This window comes from Lagopus leucura, unplaced genomic scaffold, assembly GCF_019238085.1.
Source record: "Lagopus leucura isolate 7727_CA_CO unplaced genomic scaffold, USGS_WTPT01 Super-Scaffold_806, whole genome shotgun sequence".
Lineage (NCBI taxonomy): Eukaryota > Metazoa > Chordata > Aves > Galliformes > Phasianidae > Lagopus > Lagopus leucura.
Window position 1 is genome coordinate 9,098,301 of NW_024962260.1, and position 22,215 is coordinate 9,120,515.

Genomic DNA, 22,215 nt, shown 5'->3' on the forward strand with positions numbered 1-22,215 from the left:
TATATTTTTAGATTACCTTCCAGTTGCAATGTTCTGTCTGTACTGCATATCTTTTGTTAGAATTAGGATATCTGTTGCAGCAGCCTGGATAACCTTTAGCCCGAGCTACAAAACCTTCTACAGTTTCCAATTATAACAGCAATCTTTCATTCTATAACACAAATAAACCAAAGTATTATCTCAACACAGAAGACTCACATGAATACCCAATGACTGCTGTGTGATTTTACCATTTTTTTCTCTATCATTTCCTCCTATTATTTCACTAGAGATGACTGCCAAGATCCAGGCAACATAATACATTTCACTGTTTGTTTCTGAAATGGTTTACATCTACTTTATTTTTGTTTCACTGTTGACATTTAACCATGTTGACATGTGAAACTGAAGGTTTTAAAACGCTGTATTTATTCTCAATTCCCTTATATCCATACCCATATACATACAATATGGAAGAAGAACTTAAACAGTTCAAGTAAGAGTAGCATTTCAGAGATATGGAAACGGTTTCTCCATCAGGACAATCTCAGCCTGCTACCCAACACGGATCAAGCACCCCTTTAGGGAAAGTGTCAGTCCCAGCGGGTGGTACGGCAAGAAATGAAACAGCAAAGGCCTTGTTAGAACAGCTGCTCTGACCTAAAGGCTATGATTAGTGGTGGGAACAATATCTTTGTCTCCTGCTCCTCTCACAAGATGAGCGATTTCGTTTGATTATCGTCTGCAGAATCCACAGCCCTGCAGAAGTTGCCCTTTGGTTCTTCGCAGTGCTAGCACTGAGTTCCACCGGTGCTCAGAAAACAAGTCTGCAGCAAAGGCAGGATGGCAGGAGGTAGAACATTTTTTTTCCCCAGAATACTTGCTCAAGTCTGAGCAATGCTACAAAATGAAAATGAGAACTTCAGTTCTAGTAGCTGTTGCCACACAGGACTTGGCAGTACAAAGGAAGAGGACAAACAGCAATCCTTCTGAACCAAAATTACTTAGACCTGGCCAGGTCTGTAGGGACTCTCTGATATTACATTTTGTCCTTCCAACAACAAAGAGGTAGGGATTGGCACATCAGACACACGTATGTTCCAGGCACCTCAACAACCCTGGAAATACCTAAAAAACACCGAGAGGGACAAAGCTGCAGAGAAGTCTCCAAAGAGAGCCAGAGCAGAACATCTCAGAAAAGAGCGAGCAGTAACAAAGAATGTACAAAGGATGAAACTCATTGGAACATACTGCACAGATCCGTTGTGGAGCAGCAAGGTGAGAACAACCAGACATCAAACCCATGGAGCACACGGCTCTCTAACAGCTTCAGCAGGTTGGAGTGGGAGCTGCAGTGAGATTGTCACTGCCAACAGCCAAATGGCTGAGCCCTCTCCTGGGCCCTGGACTCACGGTGAGGAGCAGACTGAGCTGGCTGAGAAAAACAACCAGTGGTTTTGTCTGCATAACCACTGTGTTGCTGCACCATAGAGCCACACGAGCAGGCAGGATGCAGAGGATTTAAGCTGCCAAACGTCATCTGTCGATCTTGCAAATGAGTTTGCATCAAACAGAAGGGTCTCAATTCAGAGAAAAAGGAAAGATATTGAAAGTGCTTCCATGAGCAAAGGTGGGTAGGATACTAGCACACATGTAAGTACTAAACTGAGTGAAACCTGTCCTGGAGGTGTCACTGGGAAGACAGACAGCACATATAACACATAACTACACATAAGTAGTTAACAGAAATAAGAAGGGAAACAAATGAACATATCCAGGGCAGATAAAATTAGAGCTCAACTTAAAAGGTAGGACTAAAACCAGACTGTTTCAGCAGCCAAAAAGTCCTCAAACAGAAGGTAAAATTGGGAGATTTTTTAACGAACAGACCAGAAAATAGCATGTATAATTCTATATATGACATTGTCAGCGTTCTGGACAGCTGGAGGGCTAAGATGCATCTCAGCAACATACAAGTCCTAAAAACAAAAGGATGTAATTAATAAATGATAGGACATTGGATTAAAAACAGCATAAGTTGCTGTAAATAGATTGCAACTGACACACTTGGTGCTGCTCACCTACTTATTCACCTAACTTAAACACTGAAAAAATTCATTATTACTAATCTGCAACTGATCTGCAACATTAATATCCTCTGGGATGTCCCTTTTCATTTCAATCACAGGCACTCTTTCTAACACCCCCGCTGCTGAAGGGAGGAAGCAAAACGAGGAGGGAACAAAAACAGTTCAAAATTAAATGAAAGAGAAGACAACAAAGATGTGCTGAATAAAAAAACGTGAGAGGTCATCCCATTTTTTTCCTAAGGGCTGTAATCAGGGGAGGAGGAGGCGTGGCAATTTTTATGTAATTTCTGGCAAGGCAGTGCAGTTCTCTTGGAGCCACATCGCCGTGTTTGAAAGGTTAGAAGAAATCTTCTCTGAAAAAGAAACACTTGATGGTTATTTGGAGACAGCAGATGCATACACTAAGGCTAATCAGAATGGGACTTTGGCCAAGAACGTGCACAATATTTAGATTTACCGGTGAGAAGTCTACATAGAGAAGGATGGAGGTAAAAGAGTTCAGCAGATAATAGGAGAAAAAAAAGGGCAAGTAGTGAACACACACAATGCTGGCATCAGCTTCTAAGGATTCCAAAAATAAATTCCTCTTCCAAACAGATCTTTTTCCTCCTATCATCCGTTTATGCAGGGAAGAGGTGAGGACTCTAATGCTGGCTGTAAGCCCCCGTGCAGCTGTGCTACATTTCATTCCCCCTTTTGTTCCAGAGACAGTTCAGTGGGACGTGCTCCTGTATCCTATTTCCTTTCCTTGGTTATTCACAGCAGAACCTTTCACTTAGCATTTCTAATAGCGCCATGTAGTGCTGTCGTTTCAGGAAATGCCTGGCTGTATTCACTGCTAAATCAAGAAGGAGTCATGCTGGTAATTCAGGGAACACCTCATCAGAAGAAAAAAGGCAATTGCTGCTGAGCTATTGTTTTCCATTTCATTTCACACACTCAAAAGAGCTCTGATGACCACCCAGTGGGTGCCCCGAAACACAGATTTCAAGACACCTTCCTGAGCTAGAAAGGCAAGCCGGATTTACTGCTCACCCTCTATTGTTACTCACTCTTTTCCTGTTAGCCTTTATTTTCTATTTCTGTATTTCACCCTGTCATTTTCAGTCTTTTTTCAGGTTCTCTTCTCAGTTTTGTAAGCAACAGTTGGAAAGCTTCCCTTTGACGGTGTGCTGTGCCTGGAGAGTTTGCTGAAGGGATGTTCTACAATAGGAGCCCGCAGGACTGAGTCAGAATTCAGCAGCTTTAGCAAGGAGGAAGTCTCTCACAGAGGATATGCTCATTAAGTTCTTGTTCTAACTATTCCATCCTTAACACTGCTATCAGCTATTCTACTTACATAGCTACACTGCAAGTGGAACCAGCTGAAACAATACTCTCCCCCATCTTCATGTTCATGAAGCAGCACACGCTGGCTGTGCAAAGCAGGTAACCGGATACCTACTCCTATGCATGAGCAAATACTGCTTCTGTGGGTATGAACAAACAGTAAAACAACAAGAAACTTAAACTCTCATCTTGAGGGAGATTTAGACTGCTAGTAGGAAGAATGGGAGGCAGCTTAGCTTAACATTAGAAACAGGTGACAGATGGCAATAACTCATGAGAGCAGAGAGAACAAGCAGGTGGCAAGGAAAGTGTATGATTTGATTTGGGTTTTTTCTTTCTCAGCTGTCTCAGCTTGAGAACATTTCCTTCCCTTGAATTACACATCTAGGAAATTCCAAACAGGTATTAAAAGCATTGTGCTTGGTTTCTCAACACTGAAGGCTAGCACTGTCCAGAAATGGCACAGTGCTGAGCATACACTTGTAGAGTGCCATTACAACTGAAGGGAAATGAATTCTGACTGCTGTAAACAAAGAACAACTTTCTACTTTTTATAACACAATCCAGTAAGTCTTACGTCAAGTGAAAAAATGAAAGTAAAAAGTGACAGATGCTGCCTTTAAAGGCCTAAACCCCCTAAGCAGGATACCACTACTGGCATTAGGTCCTGAGAGCTGGCCTAGAGATAGGTAGTTACCTGAACCCTCAGTTCCACACGAGATCAAACCTGGATGTTGATTTAACCTAGAACAAAGGAGCATCTAAGTGGGGCAGTCAAACACAGTATAAATGAATAACATTCATATCCATTTAGTAGACAATTACTCTAAACTACACACCATAAAATAGCAAAGTTCCTACTTGAAGTGTCAAGTTGCAGAATTATATTACAGTACAAGTTCTGCAATAGTTAAGGTTGAGATCCTGTTTCCATTAATCAATGAACTAAGTAGTCTAAGATTTACAGGATACCCTGAGTAGCCTGGAGAGCAGGGAAATAGTTTTGTGGTGCTTGTTTCTACAACAGTAGTTGTGGAAGAAAATATTGATTCACTGAGGGATAGAAAGAAGTGGAGAAGTTGCACTATTCTGTCATGATGACAGCAATGGAAATCAGAATCGAGCCTTATCTATTTTCTTATTGATAACTCTGGGGAGAGGAACACACTGGGTTCCATGAAGGTGATCTCAGACCTCAGCACAGTGACCAGCAGCACGCACTGCTGTCGGTACGCTTTGCACGCGTAGCACACATCCTTTCAAGGACCAAGAATTCCCTTCTTTACCATCCCTTCAGAGCTTTGTCCTGCAAAGCACAGCATAGCATACCGCTGTAATGCTGTGACCTCTTCACAGGACCTGTTTCTGACAACTGCAATAGCAGACACAAAATAGCAGTGCCTTAAAAGCACTAAGTTCCTCTCTGACTTCCTTCAAAGCAGACGAACTAAAAACATCCACAAAGCAGGTAAGCATCACAAGGTAACTCACTAATTCCTGATAATAAAACAGCGCTCGCTAAGCCAGCTAGGACACAATTTCAAAAACACAGATCAAGTCCAGTTCTGTTAAAAACACAGACCTGACCAGTTCCATTAGAATGTAAAGGAAGTCCTGCTTATTTCCCACTTTCCTGAAATATTTAACAGCTTCGTTCACCTGAAGATTTTCCTAAGGCACAAAAGGGAGTTGCAGCCCCCTGTCTGTTTCCATTTGTTCTAATCTGTATCAATTTGAAAATGAATCTCCTTGGACCCAGAAGTAATTGTTCCTTCCAGTTCTGCCATGCATACCACGCTACGTGAATATTTTGAAATTCAACAATCCCTTATAAAGAACAGCAGCTTTAAATATTTAGGCAGTTACTAACAGCAAATCACTGCCACACGACAACATAACCTGACAAATGTTTCTGCAATCCTGGTACTCGAATCCTGAATTACAATGGTGCTCACAATGACATTTAAAAAACACTATTTTACTTGCCCCTTCCTTACAGGCTAATAGCAATCTATAAGCTATAGCAATCTAGCTAGACTTTCAGATCACACAAGGGAGAATCTTTAATGGCGTACTTATTTCAAGGAGCCCTTTGGTGACTTTCAGCAAATAAAAGCACAAAGAGCTGAATGTCCCTGTGAATTCTTTCCAACCCAATGCAGGTGCCTCCGATTTTCCACTGACATGGTACAAATGAATGATTAAATGAAAGTAAATTCCGCCGAGCCAAACGGTGGAAAGAGACACCAACACCACGAGGACTGAAAAAACTGACATGCTGCATCAATGAGAAGAGGTAACTGAGTGCTCTATGCAGTTAAAAAGACAGCACCCCTTTCTGTCAGGGAACATCAGCTTTTTTTCGAGGATCAGGAAGGTACTATTTCAATTAAAACTGTTTTTGAAAAGAAAACAGAAGACTCAGAATATCACAGTACTTGCCTAATACAGATAACCTAGTCATCATCAAGGAGTACCCTGAGAAGTCACCTACAGTTCTTAAGTCACAAAGCTGTTTGACTTTGGAGACGTCTGCAGTTGAGGCAGGGAAAGAAGAACAAACCTGGACTTAATGGACCCGAATCCAGAAAGCGAACGAGCTGAGCTGCGACTGCGCTCGCATGTACATCTTCCCTCGGTTAGTACATGAGGTACACTCAGCAGAGCTCATAAACTGCTGTGTGGAATCTTTCATAGAGAACTTGATTTTTGTTCTGATCTAAGGAAGTCTTCTGAGCCTTAGTTCACTGCATGCAGCATGACTGATAAATGTTTGTGGTACCAAATTACTCAACTTCTTTAGCATCATCTCTCTTAAGTCTAGATATGTTGTTCCAGAATATCACTGAATAACATACAGAAAGAAAAAGTGCCAAGTGTCAGAGTAGCTACACTGCAGGCACGACAGAAAACTGAAATTTTTGCCATACAACAGCAGTGATTGGGAAACCTACATTCCCAGGACAGTCATGAAGTTGTGTGTAATTGAGTAAAAGATCTCTTGCCTGCTTTGAATGTGCTTGACCTTTGATTTGCTTCTCTAATTCTGCCACCTATAATAAAAAGGAAAAAAAAACCAAAAGTAAAATGCTCGAAGAGAATGAGAATAGTTTGAAATTAAAGCTCACATCATTCTCTTCCCCCAGCGAGTGTTTTGTAATATTTCCTGTAAGAAAGTGTTTATAACTCACACTCGTGCAGAGGTGGCACCGTACTTAGAGCTCCACCCCGGGCAGCATTTTTTCCTTAGTCCTTGAATCCAATCCAAAGGGAACTTTCAGTACCAACTCAAAGCCAACAATGGTACATGAGAGCCAAGAGAGACTTTAATTTTTCCATGTAAAGAAACAAACAATTCACTGTTTTCTTTCCCTTCGACAAGCCAGACTTTTCTGTCAGGCTTCCTGGGATTTCTCTACCTATGGAGCTGGGAAGCTGGGTATGAGGCAGCACTGTGCCCTCGCAGCAAAGAAAGCCAACCACATCCTGATTGCATCCAAAGCAGTGCAGCCAGCAGGGCAAAGGAGGTGCTCCTGCCCCTCTGCTCTGAGGCCTCCCATGGAGTGCTGCGCCCAGATATGGAGCCCACAGTGTTGGAGTGCATCCAGAGGAGGGCCACAGATGTCATCCGTGGGATGGAACACCTCTCCTAGGAGGACAGGCTGAGACATCTGGGGCTGTGGAGCCTAGAGAAAAGAAGGCTGCAAGGTGACCTGACAGTACCTAAAGGGGAGCTACAGGAGAGAAGGGGACAGACTCTTGAGCAGGGCCTGTGGTGATAGAGCCAGGGGAAATGGTTTCCAGCTCCAAGAGGGTAGATTTAGGTCAGGCATCATTACACTCCTAATAAGTCTTGTGCACCTGCATCTCAAATACTGCCTGCAGTTTTCCTTCTGGTCTGTCTGACAATTACTTAAAGAAGTGCAACAGTAATCAGGATGCCAGAACAGCTGCAGCAAAAGGGAAAAATAGGCTGTCGTGATTCAGGACTGGGAAGAGATAACTGTGGGGAACACAGAAGAGGTTTATGAAATGATGACTGCACAGAGGAAACAGGCAAAGACTGTAAAACATCAAAAAAGCCACCAATTGGCAAGACAGCATGTCTGCCCCCTACACAATATTACACAGGATAAAACTTCACAAGGATTAGGGAGGAAGTCATCCTGGTTTGCAGATAACTACTGACAGGTACCAAATAGTCAGAAACCACATCTGGATCAGGATGTCCTTGAGAAAGAGGGCTGTGAGAGTCCTTGTGTTTGCATCCGGAAGGAAGCATTGTGCTATTTCTTTGTTCCCTAGCATCTGCTTTTGACATTAGACAGGTCAACATTCTGATTAAGTGTCCTTCTGGTCCCCCCCATGGCTACATTTATGTTTAAGGTGGTGCAAACCTGGTACTTCGTTCATACAACAAAGCTGCACTACTTTTTCCTATTTTTCTTAAGAGCAGTATAGAAAATAAGAATTAATTTTCTCCACTCCACAACCTTAACAGCGATAAGTACAAGACTGCTAACTGCCTGTGATTCCTGGGGAAGGGGATGCACTTCAATTGCAATCAAATGAGGTCCTTACTGTGCAATCTCAATTATGTCTAAGTGGTCATGAATCACTGGGCAAGAACAGCACCATTCAGTCAGCTTGTTCAGACACTTCGGTACGTTTAATTCCCTCAAAACACCGGACTTTTTAAAGGATAGTTTTGTCGTACTCAAAAAGAGCAGGAGCCAAAGAAACAATCTAAAGCATTGATTTTTACAGCAACCACACTGGACGAAAAAGAGTTACTGCAGCTCAAATATAATCCTTAGGGAATGTTTCTGTTTGCATTCAGACATGGAATGCCACCATACATCTAAAGAGGGTAAGCCGATTTCTTAGTGCTTTAACTATTCCTTTTAAAAGGACACGTCAGAGCCACATTTTCTATCTGGACGAATAAATCAAATGCATAATAATCTCTTCATGAAGAGACGTTAAGAATTCTTGGCATGGAAACTCCTTTAACACCTAACTGTTAGACGTGACCACCGAGCCAGTCAGCAGCATTGCACTGAACCATTCGAGCCGCTCGCTGCTGGACGCGACTTTTCTGTGGGTGCAGGGGGCTTCAGAAGGTTGGATCTTCCTGCACAGTGATTCTCTAAGCAGTATGAACACACTCATTTACAAATCCTACGCCACAGAACGAGCTATGAAAGAAGTGTCTGACACTACTTCACGTATTCTAAATGCTGACATGCAGGCTCTTTATCTACTGACATATTCTGATTTCCACACAGATGTAACTATTTTCTTTTTACATAGCATTCAGTGTTCCTGACCAATTTTTGGCCACATTTGACAGTCTCTGGATCAGTTCAACAGCTGATCAATTCTAAAACAACCTTGGGAAAGCTAGAACCCTAAAAACCAAAAGCAGGAAACAACCCAACAAATAAAGGAGGCACAAGAGAAGCTTCTGCCCCATTTAATACATCTACAGCTTCAAGCATGTGCACCACACTGGTTGGAGGTGAAAGAACCTGCAGTTTAACCACACATCTCAGCATTATAACCAGCTCCCACTTCTCATCCTCCCAGCACAACACAATGTGTTCATACTAAAGGGCCACTTTGCCTGAAAACTTGTGCATTTCTCAGTGCACAACAGCTGCCTACTCACACACACACACACACACCTCTTTCTTCACTCATTCTGATAATACCTAATTATCAGATGGCAGGAAAAAATGCTAGCAGTAGGAAACAAACATGCCCCAACAGGGGAATGAACCAGAATACACAAAGCTCCAAGAGAGAGATAGGGGAATACAACAGCAAATGAGAATTGGTAAGGTAAGAGGAAGGGATTCACACAGAACTTGTAATGATGGTAGAGAAAACAAACCATCAGCAATAACAAAACCTCAAATAAGAAACCAGTGGTAATAATTTGCTAAGACAGCCATCAGTCGCAGAACTGTGCCACGGATCAGGCACACAGCACACACCTTACAAAGCACACCTTTCCATTATCACAAGCTGGCACAAAGATTTGATTGTTCAGATAAAAGACAGCATTAAAGAACTACTGCTGTTTGGATAAAAATATATCGTTTAATTCGTTTTCCACTGGCTACATCTAGATCACAGTCAGTGTTAAATTAACTTGTAATAAAAATCTGTACCAAATACAATGTAACGATACATACTCTTTACATATCCATTATAATACATTGAAAATATTGAGGTCGTACAGAATTCAAGCAAACATCGCAGGGAGAAAAAGAATTCCAAGCATATACATACCCACCCAATGCACAGCAACTAAAGTGAAATGGGACCTCTGTTACGGAGCTGAGATGGAGGCTGCCAGCTGTAACACTGCAGCCCACACGCGGTTCTCGTACTGCTGTAGATTCTTCCCAGGAAAATTACTGCCAAAGCCAGTCGGCAAGTGACAGTGCAGCACCACCATGCATGGCTAAGGACATGCTGCCACTGAGGGCACTTTGCTGGCACTGAAATTCCACGGGTTGTACCTGGTGACTGGCAGTTTCTTGGTACATGGATTTTAAACACCTAAAATCTTAAAACCTGCCTCATAAAACAGCTACTTCAACCAAAGTGCAAGGCTTCAACCCGACAGCACCTAAGAAGATTTTCATTACAAGTTTTCAAGAAGCTTTTTTAAAAATGATTTTAAAACATTCAAGGAAGTTTTAAAAGAGCATTTAAGTATGGAATTTATTTAAAACCTATTTTTGTTGTTAGCCCACAGCTCAACACCAAAGGAGCACATCTACTAATAAAAGCAGGTTTGACAAACAGAAATGCCATGTGCAAATTCTCCAGTTTGAGGCATTTTGCCTTTACAAGGCTTGAGTCCTTACAAAGAGGCAGTATCCAATACCTGTGTGCTCAGGTTTGAAATCCTTTAGCCTCTCAAGCACAAAACCAAAAGTCCAGGCCTCTATTGGAAGCAAGATGACATAATTGCAGCACTATGAAGTCTGGAACATCTGAAACAACTTCAGAGCATCTGATCCTCAGCTTCCAGCACAAGGAACCGAAAAGCACCACTGCGTAACAGGGCAGAAGACAATCTGAAACAATCTGTAGTCAAAGCATAAAGAAACAAATAGGTGTAGGAATCGCAGAAGCCATGGATGGCAACGCTATCTAACAAACAACTGCAGTTATTGACTCACTGCTTCTCACTGCTGAGTAAACAGAAAGAAATTAGTGTTCATATCCACCAGTAGGTCAACATCCATTTGGTTAGGCCTGTGAACGTACATTCACACACACTTGTCAAAGGCTTCATCTTACTCCCTTGCTTTTGTACATGCAGCATAAAGACAACTGTGGGATCAGTTCACATGTGAATACTGAAGATCAAACCTCTGTCTAGATATGAAGCAATCAGGAGGTACTTCAGATAGCTTCAGACAATCTTACGGGCTGTTCTGAGCAAGCGTCACAAAACAGTTTAGAGTTTAATGTCTAAGAAGCCTAAGATTCCCTGTGGAATCAGCACAAACCAACGAAAACAGTTCATAACTAAAAAACATCAAGTATTTGGAAACAGCTGCAGCAAATTCTAGTCTCAACAAGTACGCAGTAAAATTTGTCCTAAAATCGCTTTAAGACAGACTTTGAACAAGCGCAAAGCAAAAAGTCACAACTACAAATAAAATCTCAAGTCCAGATAAAAACTACACCCCATAAGCTATAACATAGGAAACAAAAGCAAACAGAAAAAAAACAAGTCCCAAACAATCATCAAACCACTTTAACTTCAAAGAAAAGAATGGCTCTCTTGTGACCAAGATTCTGCCCTGAGCTCAAGCAAGCTATTGTAACTGAAAGGAAAGAAGTCAGTAATGGACTGCCAATCACTGTTATTACTGTAGTAATACTACCTCCATTTCCTTTCACAACATAAACAGCTGCTCCTTCTACAAATGAAATTGAAAAGCCACAAACAGCTAGAGTAATGAAAAGCTCAGAAATTATGAAATTTAAATGTCTCAAAAAGAAAAAAAAAAAAATCTTTTCATGCATTGTCTGCCTCTTCTCCAAAAGAAAAACAATCTTTGTAAGAAACCCTTACCTTCAATATTTATTTTCACTGGAAATTGCTGCATTTTGTTGGAACATGCTACAGATAATATGTGAATGTCATTTGGTTACTAACTTGAACTGCAATACATTTCTGAATTAATCCTTTTTGCATTGTCTTACCATTAGGACAAGAGAGATACGAGTGCATCCAGAAATTTGCTCCTGTCTTCTGTTTTCAATTCAATTACTAAAATACAAAACACTTTGTTACATGATGCCAATAACTGAAAGGTATGTCACGTGTCATACAAGGAACATTGATTTCCAATATATTTATTTATATTCCTAACCAGCCTTAAGAAAGAAAAAGAGAAACTATTTGTTTGGGCAAAATGCAACCTGCACTGTTTGTTCCAGCAAACTCACATTTCCAGGCGCTCATTGCAGGATGCAGCCACTAAGTTTTAACCCTAGCAGTTCGTTTTCTGTTCGACACGCAAACAGAATCAAAGTGTGTGGGGTTACAAAGCGCCTCCTTTGGAAGCGCACACAAAGCTGGGAAAACCTCACTGCACGAACATCCTGGTTTTCAGAGTCAATATGGAATACACCTTCTAGCATCAATGCTTGGCTTGGCTGCTAAATACAAAGATTCTCAGCTATCCTTGTAGACTGTAAAAGAAGCGTATATATGAAAATGGTTACTCTGTGCAATCTTTAGACTGTCCCAAAATGATAAGCCAGCCCCTGCTACACAGCTTAACTTCTGTACCAGACGAGACTTAAACAGAGAAGAAAAAAGATCAGCAAACTAAGATGCAGTTTGCATTTACACCAGACTCAGGAGTAGCCTTATCACGTACACACACTCCATGTTTGCATTTAAGACACAGAAATGAATAAATGGTCTACGCTCACTATGCTTGATGGAGTCTGTGTGAACACTGACCCCTAAAGGAACAAAGGTGAATGAATTATGTGAAATGAAAGATGGCATTACTCACTGGACATGTCAAAATGGTTGTGTAAAGTCCTGGAATTGGTACTGTCAGCAGCTTTCTCAAATGCTCTTCCAAAAAAGCTGCAAGATGAAATACAAAGTCATGCATTAAAAGGTACCATCCACTAAGAGACATGGCTCTCTTTTAAGACAAATACATAAATAGTTAAGATGGAGGAAAAAATGTACAAGGAAGCTGGGAACATGTCTGTCCTCTTAAGAGCCTCATGTATACCATGAGCAAAAGTATCTTTTAAGAAGGATGCAGGTCAAGTCAATACACAGTGTTAGGTAGGTACAGGAGAGATGTGGTTGTTTCAGAGACAGGAAAAGCGCATGGATACCTTCAGTAAGAACTTTCAAACAACGTTCTTACTTCTTTTTGTCAGAGCTTTCTGTTTCTGGAGGAATCCCCACCATGATCACAGTTCCCTGTTCAACATCCATCGGTGCAGCCATTATCAGTGGCAGTAATTTGCAGCGCTTGTTTTTTGTCTGGAAATCAGAAAGGTTCTTTGTGTTAGGAAGTTTCCCAGGAACAGAATTCATAAAGGTGCTAAAATTATCCAAACAATCAGCAGAAAAACTTTTGAGATAATATGAAAACATTTTAGTAGTTAACTGTAAGTACCGAGCAGAACAGTAACTACTTTGAGGCCAAAAGTAACATTAGAGCTGATTTACTTACAGAGCAAACAAAGGATTTGAGCAAGTATTTACTAAGCAGGCACAGAGATACTGGTTTAGAAAACAGTTTCACATCTGGCGTACCCTAGGAAAACAAGAATTATTTCAGTCTCAACACAAGATAATCGTTCCATTCATTGATTTAAATTTTGATATCTACTGACACAGCTAAAAGCTCTGCATCGGTCGAAGTGCACTAAGAACCATTATGGTAAAGGAATTCGACATCTCCTCCTCTGCTTGGTGACCAAGCTCCCTCCTTTGAGAAAACTGATTCTTTCTTTGTGATTTACAGAGCAGATGTCAATACTGACCCACGAGAGGACAGTACGGTATAGACAGTCTTTCTGACTTTCTGTTGGCATCATTATTATTGAGCCAACAGTTAGGAAAACAGTGTTATTCAAATCAGAGAAAGACAAAATACGATACTGAAACATGAAAAATAGAAAAATAGAATTCTGACCTCCATGAGAGAGCAATAAAGAAAAGGCCCTTGGGAAATAACAAGGTTGGTGCAAATGCAGCTGGCTACTGTCTGCTGAATGGCACGTAACTGCTTTTTGGCTAGGTCCAGCCCTTGGTGCAGTTTGTCCAGGTTGCCTCTGCAAGACAGAAGAAATGCCTTTATGTAAAAACGTAAAGCTTTTCCATGCATAAGTGGGACATTTCTAAATCCCTGTGGATATATTCTTCAATATTTCTTTTCGCTTATGAAGCATCGATGCATCCTTTAGATATTCAACCCACATTCCCTAAATAAAATTGTAAAAGAACAATGAGAATTTTTTGTACCTGGAGAGGCTGTCCAAAGCTTTAATGAAATTAGTCGTTTCAGGCCCCTCTTTCTCTATGCTCTCCATAAGAGAAGCTGTGGCATAAACTATATCACTTGCCAAGAACTTGTTCTTAAAGCCGAAGTGAATGCTGAAGGTCTGAACTCTTAAATCCCTCATTCTGTAAAATGAGATAAAAATAGTCAATGTTTTCATCTGGTCAACATTAATAACATCATCTCCTTTGTGCGTTAACGTTAAGAACATGAAGATTAATTTCACTCTAACATTTGCAAAGCGTCTAGTATTAATTTATCAATATAAATTCCGTATCTTTTTTTTTTTTTAAGGAGACATTCCATCCACTTCATATAAAAACATCTGAATTTAATTGAAAAAGATTTTCAGACAAATCACTTGTATTTAAAACAATTTACCCAAACTTATTTGCAGATTCTTCAATCATTTCCCGAAGGTTTTCTTTCAAAGACATGTCCATGGAATTAAACTTCTGCTTCACTTGCTTCAAAGGCAAACTGAAAACGGAAGGAAAAATCACAACAGATAAAAAGCCAAAAGAAACAAATATTCTACCTTGCTTTCATAAGGCATTAAGATCTGGTAGTTTAGCAAGCAAAGTCTGACTGAGCTTGTTTTCCTCCAGTCACTGAAGAGCAGGCTAAGTGCACGAGTCACTTCAGACCGACTGCTCAGAAAAGGCACACAGCTGAACTGCTCTTCATACACTAAGGCACAACCAACTTAGAGCCCTACAATCACATTTAAGAAACAACATACTGAGTACCTGTAAGCTTAAACAACCTGACTCGGACTGAATAATTTTATACGATCCAGTGAAAAAACGATCCCTTAACTGAGAACCAAATTTTTAAAACTCACCCCATGTCAGCCAAAAACTCCTGCAGCCGCTTCTGTCCTTGTACTGACCAGAGCTTAAGGTTAGCAGAGGTGTATGAAGTATTACAGAGACTTTCATACAGAGACCAGTGCTGATAAAGTGCCAGGCGCAGACTGGACAGGAATTACAGAAAATAACTATAAGCATATACACTCTTTGAAGTTAGTTAGAGAACTCTAATTAGCAGGTGCCTTTAGTTGCCCTTATTTACTGTATGTCCAAACTCTGTGAAAAGATGTAGGCACACGTAACACCTCAAGACAAGAAACTCTGACATCTAACTAAATCTGTAGAGTTGAGCTGTGGTGAAGCTGTGTGAGATACTAAAAGAGACTCGTGTTCAACAGGCCGTTCGCATTTTCTTTTTTCTCCAATTCTGTTCTCAGCTGAAAAGCAGCTTGGGATTTTTTTCCCTTGATATCAACTCAGCTGGGGTGCATCAAGTAGACAGAGTTTGATTTGACCAGATTTGAGGCAAGGATACTCGTATTCAAATGCTATTCGCATGCAGTCAATGGAGAGGGAATTTTCCTCGTCCTCATTGCGGTGGTTATGGCGAGACACGTGGCGCTGCAGGATCCCAATGTCAGTCACATACTTCATTCTTAAAAAAAAGACAAAGAAAAAGGTGGCTTGGCTGTCTTCCTTTGTACCCTTATTTGAACAGGAGAACACAAAATGCTCCCTGAACATCACACGTTCACCAGAAAGCAGCACAGAAAACCGCAGGCACATCTCAGAAAAACCACTTGCTAAGTAATGGTCTCCCAATACTCAGCTGCACACCCAGGCAATTAAGGCCAAAATAAAACCCACTTAGAGAGACACAGCAATGAATCAAATCCTGATTATCTTGCTACAGAGATCAGTGTTTTAGTAAATACAGAATATCAGGGGTAAAGTTTGCATGTGTACTACTGGAATCCTGATGGCATCTCGTAGGGAAGAATTGGGTTGAGAAAGGAAAAGAATTGGAACTTGTCAAGGAAAATAGGAAAGGAAGCAGGAGTCTACAGAACGTACAGATTTGTCCCCTTTAAAAAAACGGCATCAGTCGCATTGATACAAGCCACCAGTGAGCACCATTTCTTCATTAGAAATTATTTTTCGTGATGTGATAAAAACCAAATAAGTTTGCAAATTCTAAATAGCAGAAAAGAGTTTCTCTGAAGTTTATTCCTGTTTTTATAAGGTGCTTGATTACTTTTAATCATAAAGATATTTAATGCCATTTTTCATAATAGTGCAGCATTAAATTCCCACATTTCATGATCTTACATTAATTGCTTATATTAGTTGCTAAATAAATAAATAAATAAATAAAAAGGAAAAGAGCTTTCTTACTGGGTAATTTTATCCTGCACCCACTGATCTGTTAGACCAACAATAGCCCACCTGAAATTGGGAAAACAAAGAGTTAAAAAAAAAAATCCTGCAAGGTGTATTATATTTAACAATTTAAGTATGTAAGACAACAAGTCAGAAACACAATTCATCAGCTGTGCACAGACGTCAGCAACAAGGTTATATGCTGTTACTTCCAATCCGTTCATGCTGCTGGTCCTCCCAGTTCAGACAGGCGCTCTCTTAGGAAACAAGCTGGGATCTCAGGCTGAAATCACAGTTTGGGAAAACCTTGCCTCTTTTTACTGCGCAGTTATTTTCCAGCCGTTACAACAAGTGGTAACAGAAACATACCACAGCATGTCATTCAAATCTTTAGACATGATCCACGCCAGATCAAACATCACCATCGCGGACTACAAGAAAGGAAAGCAAAAACAGAGGGTAAATGAACACAAAGCTCTCGCTTTATTATGCAAACAGCAAACTTAAATTTGCCAATTAACATCCTACAAGTCACACTTGAGTGTGGCAACACACCAGCATCTTACTTTAAAACATCAAGTAAACAGAGAAGTGTTTTATGAAGCTCTTCACGTCTGCATTCCATTTGTAACATCTGAAATATTCTGACACATTCAAAACTCAGAAAGGTAAACAAGCTCCCCGTATCTTTAAGTCTTTTCACAAAAGTATTCCTGTGCACAGAGGCACTTCTACCACAATAAAAATTAAATCCACTCTTAGTTTTTCTATACTGACATTGAAGATTCAAGCAACAAGAATGTCAGTAGTTGCAGTTCTGTTCCAGCTTTTTTCTCCCACTGTTAACACTGCATTACACACTACCATGCAGCTGGCATCGCCCTCCCAGCTAGCGGGATGTTTCTGGGACACCTCTAATTCATTAACAGGAAAAACAGTGTGCACAGCCAGAAAACTCTAAACTACTGAGTCACACTACTTGCTTACCTGCTACTCAGCGTACCATATATAATAAAGACAATTATGTAAAGTATTATCAGTCATTTACAAATTATATGAAGGTGATTGAGTAATATCCAACATCAGAATTACACTGGCCCGTTATAATTTTGTGGAGAACGAGCTGATACTTACTGAGGTCCCATGATACTCGTATTGCTCGTAATCAAAAAGAATTTCACGTCTAAAAGAGGAAAAAATAAGTCTGACTACATGGAAAACCAGACTCGTCCAATTTAAAATATAAACCTGAGCTATGAAATAGCTTCATTTCATTTTAAAAGTAAGAAAAATATAGATTTGGAAAATCTATTAGATTCTTGATTCCTCAAATTCTGTTTCTTTTTTTCCTGATCATTTCATTTAAAAATACTGAGATTACAAAGAAAGAGGTTCAAATTTCATCCTAAGATAGAAAGCCAACAGTGCTGCTTAACAGTGAAGCTCTGCACCTTTTGCTCTTATTTACAAACAATTACTTCCAATTATCACCCACACGAACATTTTAGCTTTTTGCATGTATAAATACATCTCTCCGTTTTCTGTACAAGTTATAATTACAGCTTATTGCACACAAGCCCTGCAGCACCAACACGTGCAAAGACGCCGCCGGCTGCACTGCACACAGCAGGCTGAAGCTCACCTGCGCGCCTCCCATTCTCGCCTTTGCCGCCTTTTCATTGTTCTCTCTATTACCTCCTGCAAATTAATTTGGACATTAAAATGCTAGAAAAACTTACTCCAATAAATTAGCATCTATCCAGTTAGTTAAGTGACTGAATATTCATTAAAAGAGGAATTATTTATGACATTTCATGGGAAAAAGAATTATCACTAAACTTTTTCCTAGAAGATACTGAAAGTCACGACATCTTCCTATGCTAGCACTGATTTAGCTAATCTACACAGATAAAAGGACTTTCAATACTACCAACACTGAATCTCACCATTTTATAACATGATGAAAAATAAAGAGCATCAATCAAGCTTGGAAACAGAGGAACTCGGTGTATATTTATGCTCTCTAAGAAGCATCATCATCTTCAAAACTCAGATCAAAAAGATCTACGTGCAATACTTCACAGATTCAAAAGTAGCTTTTGCACACGCTGGTTACAATTTGTCTTTCATTTTCCTGAGTAAACACTCCTGGATTAGTAGGAAGTGTATAATGTATGTTAATAGAACCAGCCAACAGAACAACCATCTATATGAAGTTTGAGAATGCTTTTCCATCCAGTAACATCAGTGTTGCTAGCCTTGTGCCTTTGCCTCCTTGCTTGATAGAAACAGGTCATGTGCTACAAATCAAACATGCCAAATTGACTAGTTCATGCCTATGTCACAATATACTCGTGTTAGATTACTGCCCCAAAGGCAGACAAAATTTACTTCTAAATTGTTTGCGAGCTTCTGTCTTCTCAAACAATTATTTCAAAATACATAAAAAATAGTTTATATCTAAATTGGTTGTTTTGCTGAACTCAAAAGCCCAGAGCGCATAACCAGAGGGAAATCTCCTCGGTTAAGCAATTACACGAGGACAGAGTCACATACGTAATCAGCTTTAGCACATTTTGATAAGCAGAAAATATTTCAGTGCAGACCAGATAAACAATCTGTGCAAGTGAAACTCCAGTCGTAGTAATTATTTTTCTCAATTTACTTAATTTTATACCAATTTTTATATGTTGTTGCCGTCAGTTATCTGCTCTAAGGACTTAGAATAACTGCTTTACTTTTCTTTTTAGAAAGTGAAGCATGAGAAACCAACCTCTTCAAAACGTCTGCGCTTATCTGAAGGTTCCGAGCCATCACTTTCATTCTCTGAGTCCTCTTCTTCATCCTCTTCATCTCTGAAGATATCATCATAAGCAGGAACATCAAGATCATCATCTTGCTTAACTAACAGCTTAATCTAGCAAGAATAAAAAGATATTTTTCAGCAAGGCACCACTTCAAACAACAAGTGAGAAAGCTTCAGAAACTTCAACAGTGAAGCAAAAACCTCATTTTGGCTGTTATCCATTCCTGGTATTAAAAAGCAGTGTTTTTAAAACTTGTGTTTTTACAAAGATTGTGCTGATTTATCCAACACAAACTGCATTCTTCTTCAACAATAAAATCACAGTTAGAGCATTGCATGGAAGAACTGTTGGTGGCTGTTACACATCGTGGGACGCTCATCTTCTGATCTGTACCAGCGTGACGTGCAGAAACAGATCGAGGTGCTTGCTACTGACAGCTATCACAGCACCAGCAGTGTAAGTTTTTATAACTCAAAACAGTATTTTTCTGATCTAACAGTACCAGTGGATGTCTGCAACAGTAATGCTCATTTCCTGACTGCTAGCAGTTCTGCAAAACACAGAAAAGCACTGAGGCACCCCCCACCCCACAGAACAGAAACACTTTGTTATAATACAAGCTGTAAGAAACGCTCAGCTTACCTGTGTCTCATTGTAAACATTCACTATATTGATAGGTCTGTGGCTATCACACACAAAAAAATAAGTGTCTTCTTCAGGCTGCAAGATCTCCAGCAGGTCAACATTAGCACCACAATTAATGAAAACAAAATACTTGAACTGCAAACAAAACCAAAACAAACATTTTTAATTTTAATTAATGGGAAACACGAAAGACTGCAGACACCTACACAAAACCCCCTAAGCAGTCAGCACTGCCAAACCAGCATTTACTTCCCGGCATTAGATGACCCGAAGAAGGAAGAACTGTGCAAGACAGCAGACCATACTTAATCAGGACACTGGACACCCAATACCACCACCTTTCACATCCCAAAATGTGTGCAAGCTGAAGTTGAATCAATCAGACATGAGCTGATATTAAAAAAAATAATAAAAAAGACCTTGGCACATTTGGAAGCAGTATATTAAAACTTAACCACTGTGTTGAGGTAAGAAATAATATAATTACATTAAGAGCTGACATTTTAAGTTGGGGAAAGGACAGAAATACATGTCTATATACAAAGAGCTGCAACTTTTCTTTTTACCTGATCTTTATGCTCAAGAAAGGCAGTTTCAAGTTCTTGCCATCCAGACACAGGGACTAGCGTATATTGCACATGATCACATTGAAACAAAGCCTGAAATGAAGCAAACAGCTGTCAGCTATGGTAGGAAACAACCTCTTCTACATTACTGCATTGTGCTATAACTCTATCTCATACAAATCTTTGTCTTGAAGACATCCAAGCTGACAACTCGACATCGAATCTGGGAGTATGGCTTACTGAGCATCCATGATGCGATACACAAAGAAAACATTTCGCAAAATCAGTTTAAACTTTTATCCTTTTCTGAGCTCAAACCCATTCTAAGAATCCCAATGACTTTTTCTGGTGTTAAACTTGCAGTGGTAATGAACAAACACTTACTTGGAGTATTTTACAGGCACATAATGCATCAACATCTGAGGCCACAAGAAGAAGAACTCGCTGCAAAAATAACAGAGTAACATTAATATGTTAACGAAAGGGACAAATTCAGAGAGTTGGTATATGAAGTGTGTGACTGTGGGATGAGAAAGGGAGAAATTTAGGCAGAGATCACTAAGAGCACGGAACAGGACAGGATCTAAAGAGGCACTGCAACAAAAGAAACGATTTGGATCCCAGTGAATAACGAGCAGCACCACTTCACGTGGTGAAATCACAGCCAAAAGCGCCCGTAGCTCCGTGCGGTCGCAGCCGTGCAGCCCCTGCTCGCAGCCCGGCGGCGCGCGCCTCGAACGGCTGCAGTTCTCAACATCCGGAACGGCCTTCGACAAAGAACGTCTGGGGCAAAACAGGGCCGAGGAACGCAGCCTACGTCCGGGTCAGCTTATCTTCCGCTTCGTTTTGTGTGACGCTTCTTTCTCAAAGCCGGAGCAGCTGGGACAAACGCTTTCCATCGTGCAGTCTGTGACTGTTCCGCAGGCAGAACGCGGCGGATCGGCCAAGGAAAGCCTTCCGCTTTGGGCCGTGGAGCAAAACCGCGCTTCACAGAATCACAGAATCACCCGGGTTGGAAGGGACCCCAAGGATCATGTAGTTCCAACCCCCCTGCCTAGCAGGGCCACCAAACATACACATTCAGATCAGATAGCGCTTCGAGGAGAGCGGGCGGCAGCGCTCGCTGCGGAGTGTGGGGTTAACGACGCGTCCGGGCGTGCAGCGCTACGGTGCTTAAAAAGATACTTTAAAAAGGTAAAAAAAAAAAAAAACCAAAAACAAAACAAAACAAAACAACAACAAAAACCCAAAACGAATGTCGAGATGCCTGTTACACAAAAGGCCAGCAAAAAAGCGGCAGACAGGCGCTGCACTGAGCGCAGCCCGCCCGAAGCGCACGCTGCAGCACAGCGCTCCCGGCGGCCCCACGCCCTCAACGCGGTCCGCCCGTCTCCTCCCGAGCGCGGCCTCAGGGCGAGTGGGGCAGCCGCCTCAGCCCCACCGCCGACCGAGCCGGGCGTTCCGCGAGGCGGCCCCGGACAGTAGCACGGGGGGAGGCTGCTCCGCCCGCCGCCTGGGACCCCGGTGCCACGCCGCCCGTACCTGGCTAACGATCACATCGTAGAACTCCCGGCGGCAGTCTGTGACGAACATGGCGGCGGCGAAGAAAGAGCTGAGGGAACAGCGGCGGCAGCGGGTCGCCCCCGCTCAAAGTGGGCGCCAAATCAGCGTCACTTCCCATTGGCCGATGGAAAAGCAGCCGTCGTCACTTCGCGGCGCGGATTGGGCGAGACGTCATCCGGGTGTTCGCCGATGACATTGGCAAAAGAGAGACGCGACAGCGAGGCGGGCCAATCGCAGCGGGCCCGGCTCGGCCGGAAGTACCGTGCCAGGCTCCGTTGCCGTTACCGTCATCTTTGTTGGGGGCGGCTTGCTTAGCCGCGAAAACGCGCGGAGAACGAGCGGGAAGCGGGCCGTCTGGGCGCTCGGTGGCGACGAACAGGCTGAGCCGTTAGAAACCGCCACCGCAACGGCCCCAACGGCCGGCGTCACCTCCGAGCTTCTGCCCTCACCCAAGATGGCGGCCGAGGGGC

General features: G+C 41.5%; 1 protein-coding gene across 3 annotated transcripts; it reads right to left on the reverse strand.

Moving 5' to 3' along the window:
• Positions 1-9,527: 9,527 nt before the first annotated feature.
• On the reverse strand, positions 9,528-22,162 carry CDC45 (cell division cycle 45). 3 transcript variants are annotated; one of them, XM_042865674.1, is made up of 19 exons: positions 21,725-22,162; positions 20,567-20,626; positions 20,183-20,275; positions 19,614-19,751; positions 18,938-19,081; positions 17,807-17,862; positions 17,299-17,347; positions 16,534-16,595; positions 16,180-16,230; positions 15,320-15,439; positions 14,817-14,948; positions 14,354-14,452; positions 13,936-14,097; positions 13,607-13,745; positions 13,142-13,225; positions 12,830-12,948; positions 12,458-12,534; positions 11,634-11,700; positions 9,528-10,468 (listed from the first exon to the last, which is right to left on the reverse strand). In XM_042865674.1, the coding sequence occupies exons 1-18, from the start codon at positions 21,773-21,775 to the stop codon at positions 11,636-11,638; spliced, it is 1,701 nt and encodes a 566-aa protein (XP_042721608.1). In that variant the 5' UTR covers positions 21,776-22,162; the 3' UTR covers positions 9,528-10,468; positions 11,634-11,635. The 3 variants fall into 3 exon arrangements, with proteins under 3 accessions (XP_042721608.1, XP_042721607.1, XP_042721609.1); XM_042865673.1 differs by having other exon boundaries at positions 9,528-10,502; positions 21,725-22,161; XM_042865675.1 differs by lacking the exons at positions 9,528-10,468; positions 11,634-11,700 and having other exon boundaries at positions 12,459-12,534; positions 12,798-12,948.
• Between the last annotated feature and the right edge of the window lie 53 nt (positions 22,163-22,215).